The sequence below is a fragment of the Equus quagga genome, chromosome 15, assembly GCF_021613505.1.
Source record: "Equus quagga isolate Etosha38 chromosome 15, UCLA_HA_Equagga_1.0, whole genome shotgun sequence".
Taxonomy (NCBI): Eukaryota; Metazoa; Chordata; class Mammalia; order Perissodactyla; family Equidae; genus Equus; species Equus quagga.
Genome location: NC_060281.1, coordinates 13,161,971 through 13,179,113, shown reverse-complemented (window position 1 = coordinate 13,179,113; position 17,143 = coordinate 13,161,971). Strand labels below are relative to the sequence as shown.

Genomic DNA, 17,143 nt, shown 5'->3' with positions numbered 1-17,143 from the left:
GAAGGGAGACTTCAAAGTTGCAAGGAGTTACAATAGCCCCATCTTAGTTGCTTGATTTAAAAAGCCTATTGAGGAAAATAAGTCCCACCTCCAGGCCTCTCTCCTCCCGAGTTCTATCATCTACAGACGCAGAGATCACTCCCCAGCGACAATCAATGTCTGACACGTGGCCTCGGTAAAAAGGAGATGCAGCGCTCAAAGCCATCTAGAAACAAACAGAAGCCAGCACCGGCAGGTTCAGAAAAGCTCCACGCAGTTCTCTCTGGGCAAGAGGCATCAGTGCATGTGACCCATACGGAGTTCCACTACGTCTGTCTGGGCCTGCTTGCTCACGGTGACATGCATCAGCAGGGACTCAAATCCTTGGATCCGACTCATTTAAATCATCCTCTGTAACGGGGGGGACATGAAGGCGGGGAGAGGGAAAATGGCTACACTCAAACTTGACATTTTAACACAGAAATGTCTTCCTAGCAACGGTAAACGTCCCTAGCCTAGACTCTTAGTCTGTTGGCTCAGTCTGCAGACTATTGGTGTTAGTTCATTTCTGAACGAAGTCTTGACTGGACTGAAATAGCGCACAGTCAGCAAATTTTGCACATGCAGTCTTTATTTTAACACAGAGAAGTAATTAAAATAAGATGTAATTTCTACTTACGACAATTGGGCAGATGGTGGCCAACTGATCATAAAGGTATCTGGCCTCAGCTATGCTGCAGGCTTGGAATGTTACCTGTTTGAGAATTACATGTTATTAACAACAAGTCATTAACATCCTCCCACAAGAGCAAAGTCAGAGAGGAAGATGGTTGGAGAAGACGGGGACATGGTGTGGCATCATCATTCCATTCATGATATTATTACAGGAGCTTTGCTTAAAAGCTGCCTCGGATGAATTTTGCTAGAAAGTGGTATTTAATCACGTTCACAACTAACATAAACAACCACGTTGCTAAGTTCAGTGAGATTAAGAAGTGAGGAAAGAAAAAGATGATAGGAGATGAACGATGAAGTTCAGGAAGCCGCTTCCTCCTCTGCTGGCGCGTTTCCTCGTGTGGCTCCCCGTGCACTTCAGTGAGCTGAGGGGTTATATAAATCTCGGTACAAAAGGGACTTGGGGATGTGAATGATGGGTTTCAGAGTTCCCAGGGGCAGTCCGGGGAACAGTCTGGAAGGGTGCAAGACTGCAGGAAGGGAGAGTAGTTAAAATACTACAACTGTCAGGGAAAAAGCCCAGGAGGGCCAGCAGGAAGAGGCCCAGCACAGCCTCAGCAACAGGCTCTGGGGACAGCGGGTGCGACAGGTTTTGGCTCTGGGGTTCCTCGGACAGACAGGAAGACGAGGCACCAGGACACAGTGGGCTTACGAAGCCACAGAACAAAGAAGCCCCTTACGTAGAGGGTTTGGGGAGCAGGCTCAGAGGATGTCCTGAAGAGCACCCCAGAAGCCTGCAGAGGGGTCAGGAGCACACTGAAGAGTCAGGCAGAGAAAAAGATCACACTAAGTGATTAGTACAACTCCTGTAAAAACAATGACCCCAAGAGACCACAAGAAAGTCCTGCCTTCTCCAGGGTGGGGAGCGGTGGAGGGCCAAGGAACGCGCGCGCATGGCTATGTTAGCACATTTGTGTTAACTGCCAATTGGGATGGTTCTAATTTCCTGTTATTGTCATCTAACACTAAGGGTTTGAATTTAGTGTCGGTGCAGGAAATAATTTAAGTGCTTAATGCTTGAAACAGCAGCTGAGTGAATATGTGTATTGTTACAATCCCAACCTGTTAGTTCCAACAGCTTTAGCCAGGTCTCAACTTTTCTTTTTCATCAGCAGAGACCTTCTGGGGGAGCCTTGCAGTGCACCTGCCAAGTTCTACTGGCATTCCACGTCCCGGGATGACTGACGACCGCAACAGTGATCCAGACAATTTCATCACAGCCTGACTCTCCTATAACTTCTACGTTAATGATTAAGTCAGTGCTCTCTTTTAATTAAAATATAATTAACCAGCCTTTATAAATTAATTCAATGTGAAAAGCTGTGTCATAGACATCAAAGAATAAGAGTTTCAAAGGTTAAAAGAGATCAAGATGGAGAAGGATTGGCAATTTGGTCACTGATAACCAAAACAAGGGCAGTTCTCTGCCGAGGTGAGGACTCCATGGGAAGAGACGGGTACGATGTTCACATCCGCCGTGACCCCACCGCCACCGTGTCAGCTCCAGGCGGCTGGGATCTGCCTTCCCGTTTCTATCCCGAGTGTCAGAACAGTGTCTGACACCTACTTAGTGCTTAATAAGCACTTATTAAATGAACAGAGTATCCTGAAGGAAAGAAGGTGCTCGAGAGGAGAACAGGGGCAGATATAAGTTTTATTTTTATGAAACGGTGAGATTCTTTAAAAAGTGTGACCCTCAAGGTCAAATTCATATGGATTGAAATTAAAAATATCATAATGTTCCCCAGGTGTTCTGACGCTGAGTTCTTCTGAACATGCACCGGACTTTATTTAAGCCCTTTTTCGTTACTCTCAGGTGTTTCAGCGTGTGTCTGTTAATTCTGTTCTTAAGAAGGTACTAGGATAACCATTTTTTCTTTTCAGAGTTCTGACTGGCTTCTCTTAGACGGCTCAGTACATACTGGACAAGTCACAGGGAAATCCTGGAAAAGTCGACCCTGGAGAAGTGTGCTTAAGAAAACGAGCACCTGGGATTCGACTGCTGGGCCACCACAGTGAAGTGACTTAGTTCTCCCAAAGGTGTTTAGTGACCAGCTTCCTTACTCGGGAGCTGACGGAGCCACTGTCACGCCACACAGGACATCACCGCGGAGGACGGCTTCAATGGGGGAAGGAAAAAAGTTCTTGGACCTTAAAAAGGTGTGGATACACGGACAGCTTTGGCTTCCAGTGTCCTTTTGAAGCATGTAAAGAAGAGAAGCCTGACTAAGGAAACTGAGGAGGGGGGGAAAAGTATGAAAAATCGATGTTAGGAACCTAAACATCTACTCTAAAATTTATCTAGAACCCAATTTTGAAGCCACATGATTTTCTGTTGGGGAGGGGACACCTTTTACAACATGTGTGAATTTAATGACATGAACTCAAATGATTCCTGAAAAGCTCCCCCACAGTCAAAACTTTGAATGTGGTTAAATGCTTTCTGTTTTGTACAGTGAGTCTTCCAGAAACCTTAACAAAAAAATCACCTTGAAACTACTTTTCTGCTTTACTGTAATAAGCGGTTTCTAGTGTTCCACTTGAGAGATACAAAGTGGGGACTTCCGTGGCGATCTGTGGCATTCACCTCATTTATTAGACAATAAAATCATTGTCTAATGATTTTAAGTGGAGTATTCCAACTAGGGTGCTGGACGCGCCACTGAGAAAAAGAAACTTGATCCCAAACCCACGACAAAGCTTAAACTGGAAGGAAGATTGTATCCACAGGCAATAAAAATATTAACTACCTACTATCAGGACACATTTATTTGTATAAATACAGTGTTTCAAGGGAAAGAATATCCTTTTGGAATGGAGCCACTCCACTGTCATGGCAAAAACACCCTAGTTTAATATTAAACCAAGGAAAGGCGGTTGGTACTCTGATAGCACTGACACAGTTTTAGAGCCATGCACTAAAGTTCTGGAGCTTCATGGTTCTCTCTAGAACAGTTGTAATTAAGATAGGAAAACAGATACGCAGTTAAAATTCAAAGGTCTCTTTTTTTAATGAAGTGTGACTATTTGTAAGGAAACTTACTGGCCTATGTTTGTTTGGAAGACACATTTTATGCTACCTATCTAAGTCAGGAAAAGTAGGAAAAAAATTTTATCCTTGGCCATGGTTATTTAAACACAATTAGCATGAAAAAATCTGACTCTAGCATTCAATTTTGAATATACACAGTTGGAAAAATAAACACATCAGAGATATCCGTGCAGGAAGGTGCGTATCTATGCTGCAGCTGTTTGAGACGATGGGAATGTGGGTTTCTTGGCCTCTGTGTTACAGCGATCAGACTGGAGCCCAGGGGGGCCTTTCGTGGCGCTCTGCACAGCTCCAGGCCTCTAAGGAAACTTTCTAATCAGCTGAAGTAACTAGAACTCGATAAAATCTCCTTGGACAATAACAAGAGGCCTCTCTTTTTTTTTTTTTTTTTTGCAATTTGCAAATTTATATTTTGTGCAAGTCCTACTTCTATGCTAACATGATTTTCAACAAATTAAAGGTTAAAACAAGTTTTGTTCTGTTAACAAAAACAGTGAAATAAATATTGGCTTAGAGTTAGACCTGGAAGGGGCTGAAATATAAACCCTTCTTTCAACGGATGAGAAAACTGAGGCCAAAAGAAGTGAAGAGAGTTACCCAAGTACCAGAGTAGGGACAGCCAAAACCCCAACTCAGGCCTGCATGCTGCCCGCTGAGCTCTGGCTCGCCTGCCGAGGCCCCATGTGAGCTTGGACAAAAATCACTGCCAGGCACATCAGTAAGCTAACCAGATCCAGGGAAAGTTTTAAGAGTAAATAGAGGGAGGCTACGCTCTCTCCTGTGTAACTTAGCCGGGGCAAGGCAAACACAGGCTGCTAAGTATTTATTCTTTTTATACCGCTAGACAGCCTTGCATGAATACCGAAATTTAAAGTCCAAACAATCCTTCCCTTGGATCACAAAATAATTGGAGTGCATCTATCCGAGTTCATTTTTACAAACTGTAAGAGATTTGAGCAACGTTTACAACCTCAAAACTAGACTGTCACTAGATGGCAGCAAAAATTAGACACAGAGATTAAGACAGTGACCACAGAATATTTCATGTTAATTAACACTATGTATCTTTGTAGTGAACTGTAGGTCCTGTAAATTCTCCATCAAGAGATTGTTTCTAATGAATTTACTAAAATAACTTGACTGGTTTTCAGAAAGGCATACTGGCTACCATTGCAACCTGATGAAAATGTGATTTTTAAAAAGGAAGCATGCATACATAAAGGAAGTTGTAAACAGAAATGGATGAAGACACTCTGCCTCTGTGCATCTGAAACAGTACCTGAAGACAGCAGTTGCCCATCCCAAATCCCATGGCGTCCATGTAAATGTGATCGGGCTTAGAAGCCTTCACTGCCTCATCATCCTCAGGAAACGTTTCTATAAATGGAGATGGTGTATTCTTGTCCTTAAATACTGTATTATTAAATTAAAAAGAAAGGAAAGGGGTAAGAGTCGAGGATTAAACAGCAGTTCAGCACGCACCTCTCCCACCCACCACCTCTCTGCAGACTTACTTGGTACATTGATGACGACCTTTTCTCCTCTCCTATGTCGGATGTTTCTTGTTAGGGTACTAAAACAGACAACCAAACGTCGTAAATCGGCCTGAGAACCATCACGTAAAAGAAGAATTTGATCACATACAAGCAAATGGAATGAAATCCTACCTCACAGGAATTCTCTTAAAGCAAACCTACAGGAGATTTATGTGGATCAAGATACTCTGAGGCATACTTGAAAGAAGGCTTTGTGTTAATAACACTTCCTCTGGCTCCTGCTCAAGAAAGCCATTTCTCCTGCTCGACCCCCGATTCCTGGGTTGCACGTAACTTACCAAATCAAGCTCAAGTGTTCGGGGTCTGCCATGGTCTGGTCTCACCCTACATTTCTAACACTTCCCATGTTAACTCCAAAGACTTTAGCCAAACTTTAGTACTTGCTTTCTCCAGGCATCTCTGGAGCCCCAAGACCTCATCACTTCCGCCCCCAATCTGCAGCATTAATACCTAACCCCCAGACCCTCCACTTGTAATCCAGAAGCTACCAGGCACATGGTGGCTACGGAGCACTTGAACTGTGGCTAATCCTAATTAAAATATGCTGTGAGGGTAAAAGACACAGCAGATTTTGAAGAATTGGTACAAAAATAAAGTTAACAAGTTGAAATATGTTTAACCTTATATAGCCAAAATATTATAAAATTAAGTCCACCTTTTTTTTTTCATGTGGCTTCTGGGAAACTGAGCATCACACCTGTGGTTCACATTACAATTCCATGGGGCAGTGCTGCTGCCGGCTCAGCTTAGATGCTCCTCTCACGGAGACTGCTCTGATGCCCTCAGTGGGAAGCACCCTCCTCTCTCCACAGAGGACCTCTGGCGCTCCCATCCTTTGATATCCGTCATCATCTACATGTTCTTGCAGCTCAATCTATTTTCCCCTTAGCACACTATAACATTTGAAGTTGGGATCTATGTCTATAAATCTTTGTCTCCCCAAAAGACTCTACATGTAGCAGGTGTGCAGACCCGTTACAGGAATTAAACACTGAGAGTCTTGACATCCTCACTCCAGGGCAGGAGCCTGGGTTCGGGATGACAGGTGAGACTTGGGGTACGAAGCCAAGAGCACACTGATTGGGCCCTGAGGCAACTGAAACCCTAGAAACTCAACTACAGACTAACAGACCTGGGAGTTAACAGAACAGAAGGTAGAGATGCCGATTCTGTGCCAGAAGCTGTACCTATTTTTACCTTGTTACCAAGGTATCTAGAGTGGGACAAGTGGATCACAGACACTGGTGGTAACTGAGAGGGGAAAAAAGGTGGGAATAACTACAGGAAAGCTTCCCAAGAGGCGTTTCAGAACGAGGACTGAAAGGAATCTGCTCCTTAAAGGAGACGACAGAGCTGGAAAATGGGCAAATCAAGCCTGGATACCAGAAACGACAATGAAGTTCCCCTGGGAGTGCTGAGGATGTGAACAGGTGTGCATTCATGTCTGCTGCCTTCTCTGGTTAATTACAAAAGGAGCCAGCATGCAGTAAATGCCCCACAAGGATCCCCGGGCAGGAACACCGTCCTCTCGGCAGGCAGGGATCTGAGTGGGGGACGTCCAGTTTAAACACAGAACCACACTCACCTGAAGCGGGGGTGCTTGTTTATGGCTTCATCGGGAAAGAAGAGGGACTTGGAAGCTCCTCCTTCGACCGGGTTGGGTTTGAACTCGGGCAGCGTAAACCCAGGACAGCCTAATCTACAACAAATGGAGGAACTAAATAGATAGCATTTGTTTCCAAGAATTACTTCCGTCTCGCCATCACTGCACCTGTGAAAGACCTGACCTCTCTTATTCTCCTTTTCAGATGGCCTAGCACATGGATGCCATGCATATATTGTGCCCCTTTACAACCACCCCTTGTGCTTTGTCATCGTGCCTACCGAGATGTCCTCCTGTGACAGCAGCCCTTCACTGACTTCATCAGAGAGCCTCCATTCACTCAGTAGCTGCAGAGCACTCACTTACCTCCCACCCATCTCTTCATCTAATAGCGATGACTCACCGCACAGAAGTTACTTCCCTTGGTCACGTCCATTGTCATGGGTTATAGGTTTCCCGTTTGCAGCTTCTGGGGTGTCTTCCTTTACTGGTTCTAGACTCTGGGCTTATCTTTTGACCCCTGCACAGTTCCACTGCCCCCAACCTCCTGATCAGCTCTGTTCCAATCTGGAGGGGGTCTCCTGTTTTTGGCCTCTGCAGGTCATCTCATGAATCCCTCAGGACCAGACAGTGTCTCCATCGCCCCTGAGATCTCCCTCTGAAGCCTGAAAGCCCATCCTATTATCTTAAAGAAGAGCTTTAATTCCAGCACAGAAAAGGAAGCCCTGTATTTTTCCCTAAATGTAAAGCTCAAATTCCACACCACCTGTGGTGATGCAACCAGTTCTTCTAAGAATTTTAAGGTCACCATTAAGTGTGCTGTGAGGGAGGACAAAGACTAACAAAGTTAGTGAAAGCAAAACCAGAGAGGCTTTTGTCAGGCCTTAGATCAGGGTAGGAAATGCCTAGATTGAGAGCCAAGATGAGCCCATGCCTGATTTTCAAACCCTACCTTTTATACAATAAAGCACCTGCTGGCTGCCCACATCCGCCTGGTAAACAACAACTGAGTTTGCTGATCTTATCTGGAAAACAGTTCCCAGCGACGATCAGGGTTCCTGGGAATTTCTGTAGTCATGTGCACTATTTACTATGAGCCTGCAACCTTAGGGAAAGTCCTTTAGGAGAGTGAGAAACTTAAATCTGGGGGGATTCTTGGCTAACCAGAATCAGGATGGATGAAGGGAGAATGAGAGTGTGCTGGTTTGGCAGAAAGAAGGCAGGTAGGTGGACTCAGATCTTCACACTCCTCAGCACTGCTTTCCTTCTGGATCAGTACCACCCGACAGAACTTTCTGGAAGATGGAAATGTTTATCATCTGTGCTGTCCAATACCAATACGGTAGCCGCTAGCCACATGTGGTTACTGAGCACTGTAAATGTGGCTAGTGTGACTGAGGAACTGAACTCTTCATTTTACGTAAGTTTGACTAACTTAAATATAAATAGTTATATGGCCACTGTTTGAACTAGTTTCCACATGACTGAATTTTGCCTCTTTACAGAGAGAAAAATCACACTGTTTACACTTAAGAAACCAAGTACTTCCTTCCCTCTTGATCTCGAAAATACAATAAAACTTCCCTCATCATTTACTATGGGTGTAAGGCGAGGCTTCCACAACTAAGTAAGTAATTATTCTTGTTTTGTTTACCAGTCCAAAAAGACCCTCCCATCGTAAAACATATGGCTAGGCTTAAAAAAAAGAAAAAAGATTTTTAGAATAAAACTTATTCCTTTGTCTCAATTCTCCCTTCATAATAACTTAAGAAGCTAAATCTTAAAAAAAAAAAAAAAAGGCAACTATTCCATATGGAGCCATTCTCACTTAAGGTAAAAGACACATTAGGTTTAACCAAAAACTTCCTTTTGTGGCCTAGAAAGAACTCCCACCACCAATCAATACTATACATTCCTGAATTTTAAAAGATAAGATAAAACACTTTTGGTTTGTTACAAATTTTTTTTTTTTAATTTGCTAAGTGAAATTTACAACCTTCTTAATGTTAAGGAAAATGTAAGATATTCAATTTTCCAGTTCACTAGGGGCTGTCAAAGAACACCTGTAACCTTCTTCTTGGCCTATTTTATTATTTTAAAATTTCATAATAATTACCTACACCAACAGCCTTGACAGCTCTTCTTTCCACCCCCGCGTTTGCTGATTTTGTCGTCTCTTGATCCCTCTACTTTTTCCAGCTCTACTACCCACCTTCAACCAGGCTGCCATCATCTGCCCTGAGGGAGCCCCTCACTCAACTCCTCGTAAGAGCTGGCATCCATTCCACAGCCATGCTCACACGACAGCCCAGGTGAGGGCTGCAGAACAAGAACCTGATGCCCGCCCAAGCCAACCCTCCCAGGGCCTCCCACTGCTTTCAGGACAGCAACCAAAATCCTCAGTTAACACGACCTCGCCCGCCAACTACCTGCCCAGCGGCACCTCACCTGACACTTCCACTTCATCCTCAGCATCCCAGCCACACCGGCCAGCTTTCTTCTAGTTCTCAGAAGGCTCCAGCTCCCCTGGCTCATGCCAGGACTTCTGCTCATGCTGCTCTCTCTCCCTACAACCTCCCTCCCCTCCCCACTCCTATTAAAATTCCTACTGCAACTTTGACCATTGCTCCAATCATCCTCTCTTGGAGAAGCCTTCCTCCTCTGCAGTGTCCATCACACACCATGTCACACTCTTTGCTCCACGTCTCCTCCTCATGGCACTGCCCCAACTTTATATTCGTTGGATCGGTGGATATTGGATTACTCTCTCTCACTAGCTCCACGAAGCCCAAGGCTGTGCCTGCTGTCCCTCATGACTGTGCCCCACGCTGCTGGTCTGGCACGGAGCAGGCACTCATCAAGTATCTGAGCGAACGCAGAGTCATGATGTTTTCACCTCCTCCCTAAAACATCAGGGCAAAGGAACACGCCGACTCTCTTCCAAGCCAACCCATCCACCTCCTCCAGCTGGTGGGGGGCAGGAAGGGGCCTGCACCAATGGAACGAAGGAATCAGAGAGAGTAAGAGATGCTCCTCCAGATGCTGAAGCACGTGGGAGTTGCTTCAATAAGGGTTCAACTATTTAGATGTTACAGTGGAGATTTTAAAGAAGAAATTTCCCGTGTAAGTATCCTTTGAAGACCAATGATATGACTCTGAATGCATGCGTTAATTATGGATATTTATCAGAAAAAAAAGAAGGTATAAAAATAGTTCAAAGTGTTCCAGGCATGGATACCAAGCCCTAAAGCTCTCTGAACTTTGAGGAGGTAAGCATACTCTGTCACAATCCGACAGATATGGAGCATAGATAAATCAGATTTATAACTTCATAGAACTGCACTCTTAGAGATTTACATATTATTGCACAATATTTATGTACCTCCTTCTGAGCTAACATCATTTCACTATTTTTATTTACTTTTATGGACTTTTAGCCCTAACTAGATTTGATGACAAATCCTAAATTTTCTAGTGACTCCCCTTACTCCTAGTTAACACGCGTTGACAGTGCAAAGGAAGCACTGATGCCAGCATCCCAACAGCTGACCCTCTGATCTGCCACCAATGCCACCAATTGCTGGTTTGCAAACACACGAGGGAGCAACTGTCACAGTCGAGTGAGAAGAGCACCTGATAACCAGCAGGAGTCTCTGCTGTTCCTTACAGGTGCTCCTTACGGGGCCATGCCTGCTCTCCCACTCCCACCTGCGGTGGACAGCGCCACATGGCAAAGCAGTCATGGTGGTCCTCCTCCAAGTGGCCTTTCTCACTGAGCCCAGACAAATGCTGTCACCGCAGTGCTCCAGGCCAAAACCCACTGACTGAAGCTGGCGTGCAATTTCTGTCCGCAGCTCCAATGTCACCGATTCTATCAGATGCAGTACATAAAGTATGAACTGTGCGAAAGGATGAGAACTGGACGGTCAAATGCCTGGGTCATGGTTGCTCTCTTCATAACCTCCAGCTCTGAAATGATGCTGGGGCATGTTCATATAGGAACTAACCTGGGAAAGGAAGTAATTGTGCAAAGAGCCTGATGGCCTTCTAATAGCGAAGTGGCCTCCTTCCGGCGTTTGCGCATGTTGTCTTCAACTGTGTTGAACTCGGACATCGTTCCTCCGTACGGCTGTCCGGGGGTCCCTTCAATCATATAACTCCCGTACTCTGGTCTCCAAAGGGTAGGATGGCTAGGGCGGAGAATAAAACCTCGTTCCAGCTACTACTCAGTTTTTAGAAGTTTTTAAAACGTTGCTTAAAAAAATTTAGAAACCATTCAACTGTCTAAGCATTAAAAGTACTGGGTCCAAAATATTTATCAATAGCTAAAAATGCACAGGGGGCACTCACTGTCCAAGAGGAGCAAGCTAGCCCACCTCGCAGGAAAGGAGAGGAGCTGCTGGCCTTCACTTCAGTGCTGGGCTCCCGGCTCAAACGTGGCTTCCAAAACCCAAGGAGTAGAAAACGAGAGGAGAGTCCACCCCTCGCCTCTCTACTCCAATAAAGAAACGTTTGAACAACATCCCACCAGCCAAACAAAACCTGTCTGCAGGTTTTATCTGGCGCCGTGGTCTGTGATCTCACTAACACTCTGGCAATGCTCTATTTTTTAACATTTAAGAATAGTAAATAAGCTTCATATTGAATTTACGGTCCTAAGTGCTTTAATATGTTAATATATTTAAAATGTCAATACCCTATGAGGTGAGTATTATTATTATCACCCCTACTTTACAGATGAGGACACTGAGGCAGAGAAGTTAGGTAACTTGCCTAAGGCTACCCAGCTATTAAGAAGAGGAGCCAGGATGTGAAGCCAGGTGACTCAGAACCAGAGCCTGGGCTCTCAACAGCTATGCCGTCCTGCCTCCTACGCATCTGTGGGAAGAAGATTCCATTCTAGCGGTTGTAACGTTTCAGAAACACTAAGACAACCTTTCAGTTCAGCAGCTTACTTTGGGTTTGTCCTCTCCCCCTGTTCTTGCAGAGTTTCGAGAATTTCCTCTCCAGACAGGATCAACTGGACTCTTTTATTTTCATGATCAAAAGATACCAACATGTATTCCACCTATTGAAAATAAAAGAGAGAAGGATTAACATTCTTCCAGACTCGTCCTCAGCGTGACCTTTAGGGAAAGGCAGGGAAAGGACCCACAGTAACTTGAGACAGTCACATTGGCTTACACTATAGCACACGAGTGTTTGTCTGCATGATATGGAAACGTAGGGAAAATGGTCTGGCGATAGTGGCATTGATTCCTCGATTTCTTCTTTCCCTGTTCTACTTAATAACCTATAGAAAGGTCAAAATGCCCATTATGACAAATTGCACAGTCATGCGTTGCTTAATGATGGGGATACATTCTGAGAAATGCATTGTTAGGCGACTTCGCGGTTGTGTGAACATCCTAGAGTGACTTACGTACACCTAGATGGTACAGCCTACTGCACACCTAGGCTCTATGGTACTAATCCTGTGGGCCCACCATCATATACGCGGTCCACTGTTGCCCAAAACGTCGCTATGTGGTCCATGATTGACTTCAAAGGGAAGCTAAGGTTCCGTACCCTGCTGTTGCAGGAAGAAGTTGCATTTTAAAATTTATTTCCTCAACTGGCTTTCTATAGTTGATGACAGCGGTTATCTGGGCCTTGTAATCAAGGCAAATTACCCTCAGCTACTGCCAGGTTATTCAATAATGCGTCCGCTATTGGAGAGTTAAACCATAATCATAAACACACCAATTTGGAGAAGTTACTTTAGGAGTTAATTTAGTTCTGGTTTTTCAAGATCATTTAAGACAACCTCCCCACTCTGAAACCACAGGAAATTTACAATGCAAGGTGCACTAGTGCACAACAAGACTTGGTGGAATTCTGATAAAAATCAAGAGTTAAATACCAAGGTAAGACTTTTCTAGGCAGAGCACAAACAGAACCTGCTGTTATTTTCCCTGAAATCACAGGCTGCAAATCATGACTGTTGGTGTGAACACTAAGGATTACGAATCACTATTTATGATTGAAATAAAACACGCGTTAACCATATGTAGGTGAAGAGGTGTGGAATTGGATCATTCAGGCAAACACCTGAGAGTACCCTTTGCACAAGAAACTAAGACAGAGAAGAGATGAGGTGGAACTGGTGCCCCACAAGGCAGACCAGTCCACAGATGTATTTTGTTTGGCTTATCGTAGTGTTAAAATAAAATTTTTAAAAAGGCAAGCAACAATACATCCACTATCTACCTGATATTTCACATGTAAATCCAGATTCCCAGCCTTAAAAACAAACAAACGCCCAGAAGCCCAGCAGAGGCCTGAGTCCGGTGGTCTGCAGTGGCCTATTCCCTTGTTTATGTGGACCTGCCTGACTCTGGAAGGCGTGTGAGCCAGCCATCCCTATCAGAGAGACGGTAATGTTCCAGTGACTGTTTTGCCCTTCGGCTAAGAAATATAATTATAAAGGGGAAAAAAACGTTAGGAACCACAGGAAATAGCCTGGCAGGTTCAAACAACAACAAAAAAGAAACCTTCAATTAACTTTTATTAGTTGTTGCTATAGGCAATGTTTGTATCCCCACAAACTCAGATGTGGGAGCCCTTAATCTCCAAGGTGATAGTGTTTAGAGATGAAGCCTAGGGGGGGTAATTAGATCACGAGAGTGGAGCCCTTCTGATGGGATTAGTGCCCTGATGAGAACGAACGGATGAGAAAGATGGTCTCTCTCCACCATGTGAGGACACAGCAAGAAGGTGGCCATTCATAAGCCAGGAGGAGGGCCCTCACCTGGAACTGAATCTGCTGGCACCTTTGATCTGGGACCTCCCAACATCCAGAACTGTGAGAAGTAAACGTCTGTTGTGGAAGCCACCCAGTTTACGGTATTTGTTACAGCCTGAACTAAGACAGCTGTCTTACTGATGAGTTTAAGTTCCCGTTCTTGCTTCTCTATTAGACTTTTTTAGTTCAAAAAATGGGTAAGATGGCTTGATTTATGTACACGAATGAGAAACGTGAGACTTGCACCCACACGATCACTCAGTGTCAAACGCCTGAACTCCGTAGGCTGCAGAGTCTGGAACTGCTCCCACCTTTAAGTGTAGGTTTTCAGATAGCATCTACAGATCCACGACTCCTGAACAGCTAACACCTGATGGAACAGGACACTTTGTTAAGTCTCAGGATGGAGAAATGAGAATATAAGTGTGAGAAGCAAATTAACCTTTAAATTAGCACACTGAGAAAGGGTGTGCCATGAACTTTTCATATATGAATCCTAATCTTCAAACCCATCATGCAAAGTAGGCATGACCGTCATCTGTTTTACAGATGGGCAAATAGGAGTTCAGAGAGGCTAAGTAAAGCTGCCCAGGGCCACAAGTGTTGGAGCAGGGATTTGAATCCACCCCTGCCTGCACACCTTGCCGCTAGGACTATAGCAGATGCCAATCTTTTGGGGTGATGATAAGCTTTTAAAAACATTGTTGTAAGCTACAGGTTATAATACTGGCTGAAAAATCATTCAGACTGATTATGCCTCAAATTTATAAAGCGGGCCTGACACTGTATCATAGAAGCCGAGATCTAACAGAATTACAGATTTAAATAGATGGGTCGGCCTGTCACTTAGGCCCAGGACAGGCTCGTTTGCTCTATCGATGTAGCATTCCTAACTCTCAATTAGAAGGAAGCTTCCTTCTTCGATCACTGGCTCCAACACGTCTCTCTGGCATCATCTCTTATTGGGGTTATCCTCTGAACCAGATAACACACTTCCTGAAAGAAAGATGAAGAGATGCTGCCTAGCTTACTGAGTTCCCATCATTTATCTATTATCAAAATGAGCAAGAATGCTTATACCAATTACATAACCTAAATTGCAACAACTTTTATTAGTTTCCTAGTTTTGAAATAATTGAAATCTTTAGTTTTCAAAACTACTCTTAGTCCACAAGTTTAAAGCATGGGCAGAGTAAAGAAACAAAAAGCTTAAACTCATTTGAGTTTTAAATATCAGCCAAATGATGACATTTAAAATGCTAACAAAGCAGACTCTCCTTAATTAAAAAATAATCATCCATGATCTCATTAAGCAAATGAAACAGATCATCATCAGAATATTTACCAAATGAAAAAGAAAAACAAACTTACCTTTGGATAAAATCTGAGTGGACTTAGAAGCCTTAAGAATTCCCTGAACATTTCTCAAACTCAAATTTAAGGCGTTCTGAAGTAATCGTCCCCTAAGGTCACCTTGATCTTTCTGCATCACTGCTCAAAGTGGTTCTTTAATCTCATGGTTGTCTTGTTAGAGTATTTAATCCCCCCCCACCTCAATATATTTATGTTTATTTCTAGTTCATACAAGCACTCAAATAATTAACTCGATTTTTAGGAGCCAAACTAGAGCCGAAATGGAATTTGGTTCAATGACCTAGCTGTTCAGTCATAAAAAGTGATACATTAAGACAATGTTTTCCCAACATAAAATACCTAAAGCCGCAATGACTTATTATTTCTGGATTTTGTCCCCCTCCTAAACTTCCTTTTTGCACTCCAAAGGATGAGAGAAAAGACAGACTCAAAGAGAAAATAAAAAAACAGGATATAGAGGCCCTCTGTCCACTACAAAGATTTCCAAGATTAGACTGTGCCAGCTTCCTAACATGGAACAGCATCTAGGCTCGACACCAAGGGCTACAGCAACACCTCTCCCCGTACACTGCACACACACACAACTCTAAAAGCGTACACCCAAAGAGCATTATAAACAGGCTGCTGAGTGACTAATTCAGATTCGTGTAATTAACATATCATTTAGAAGTAGCGAAAATAGCCACTGGGCTCTATTCTCAGTACACAGATCGCAATTCCCTAGATGTAACTTAGGGACACTGCTATTTGGTGCTCAACGATTATTCTTTTAAACGGGGAGTGCAGGGGGGCGAGAATAGATAAAATATGATAAAATAGACTCGATCATTCTGTGAGACACACTCATATTTTAAATGCACACTTTTTCTACAAATGAAAATTTACAAGTAGAAGATTTCTACTTCTAAAAGGCTAAACTTTATCCTACTGAAAAGAAAGTTCCTAATATCTCAGCTGTTGAATCAAAGACAGAGGCCCATTCTAGAGACTATTATGTAGCTTACATGTTACACAGTGTTGCTAGAGACAACCGGGACACAACCACCCTCTAGTCATTTAATGCAGGTTTGCACAGGCGGGAGGCGCTTTACGTTCATCTGAAATTAGGCCAATAAAAATAAAGAGCCTTAATTGAGGGTGATGTAAGTACTCCAGCACAATGCAGAACATACAGCAGACAGGGAAATACGCATGACATTACAGTTCAAGATAACAGTTAATAATAACTGTTAATATTAAAATATTAGCATTTTTAGGATTTATGTTCTCTTTACATGGCATTTACCACTAGTTTAAAATAAAAATTTTTCTTTAAAAAAAGAAAAACACTTTGATACTCTACCATGTGGGTAAGGGTTTCAGGGAGCTTAGAATTCGAGGAAAGGCTGGAAAATTTATAAAATACGAATTTTTAAATTTCTGCTCCCTAGAGTTCGTGAAAACAGTGCTTAATTAGGAAACAGTCCTGTTGTCTAAGACTCAGAAGCAGTTATAGGCAGTTCCCTATTTCGAGAGGTTACACTTTGAGAAAGCTCCTTGGTCAGTGTCTGTCTAAATTAGAACTAAGGGATTTTCCCACAAAAACAGTGTTACGCAAACGGAAGGTCCCTGAGCCACCTCTCAAAAGTATTTACCCATCATGTGCCTGACCTCTAGAGAGAAGGAACTGTCACGACGTCCCCGAGGGACAGCGAGCCATGAGGTCCTACATCCCCCCCCAGGCAGAGGGATGAGGACTCCCGGCTCCCTGCACCCTGAGCAGGCGCTGCATCCAGGCGGTCAGGTGGAGGAGGGCCGGCGAGTGGAGGCTTCGCCTAGGATGGGCGGGCTGCAGGGCCGGGTCCACAGCCACCCCACCAAGAGTCAAAACTCGGAGCTCAGGGTCAGCTCCTCCGTGCTGCTGTCGGCTCTCTTCCACTGGCCTGACTCCTGCTAGAACCACCTGTTGCTTCTCAGAGCCACAGTTTTCTCCTTACACCAACTCCAAAAGCAGCTCACAGCCATTCTGAGGGTTAGGGCTGTGGGTAGAGTTGAGGACCAATCAGTGCCAAACACCTTGT

The 17,143-nt window shown here is 43.9% G+C and overlaps 1 protein-coding gene across 1 annotated transcript in view; it reads right to left on the bottom strand.

The window, feature by feature from the left end:
• GCLC (glutamate-cysteine ligase catalytic subunit) overlaps positions 1-17,143 on the bottom strand; it is a 44,629-nt gene that overhangs the window by 10,435 nt on the left and 17,051 nt on the right. The window contains exons 2-8 of the mRNA XM_046639757.1: positions 11,881-11,993; positions 10,933-11,115; positions 6,908-7,021; positions 5,281-5,339; positions 5,046-5,179; positions 659-733; positions 89-205 (exon numbers count right to left, since the gene is read on the bottom strand). Coding sequence (XP_046495713.1) covers positions 89-205; positions 659-733; positions 5,046-5,179; positions 5,281-5,339; positions 6,908-7,021; positions 10,933-11,115; positions 11,881-11,993 — 795 coding nt within the window. The remainder of the gene's footprint in view (positions 1-88; positions 206-658; positions 734-5,045; positions 5,180-5,280; positions 5,340-6,907; positions 7,022-10,932; positions 11,116-11,880; positions 11,994-17,143) is intronic.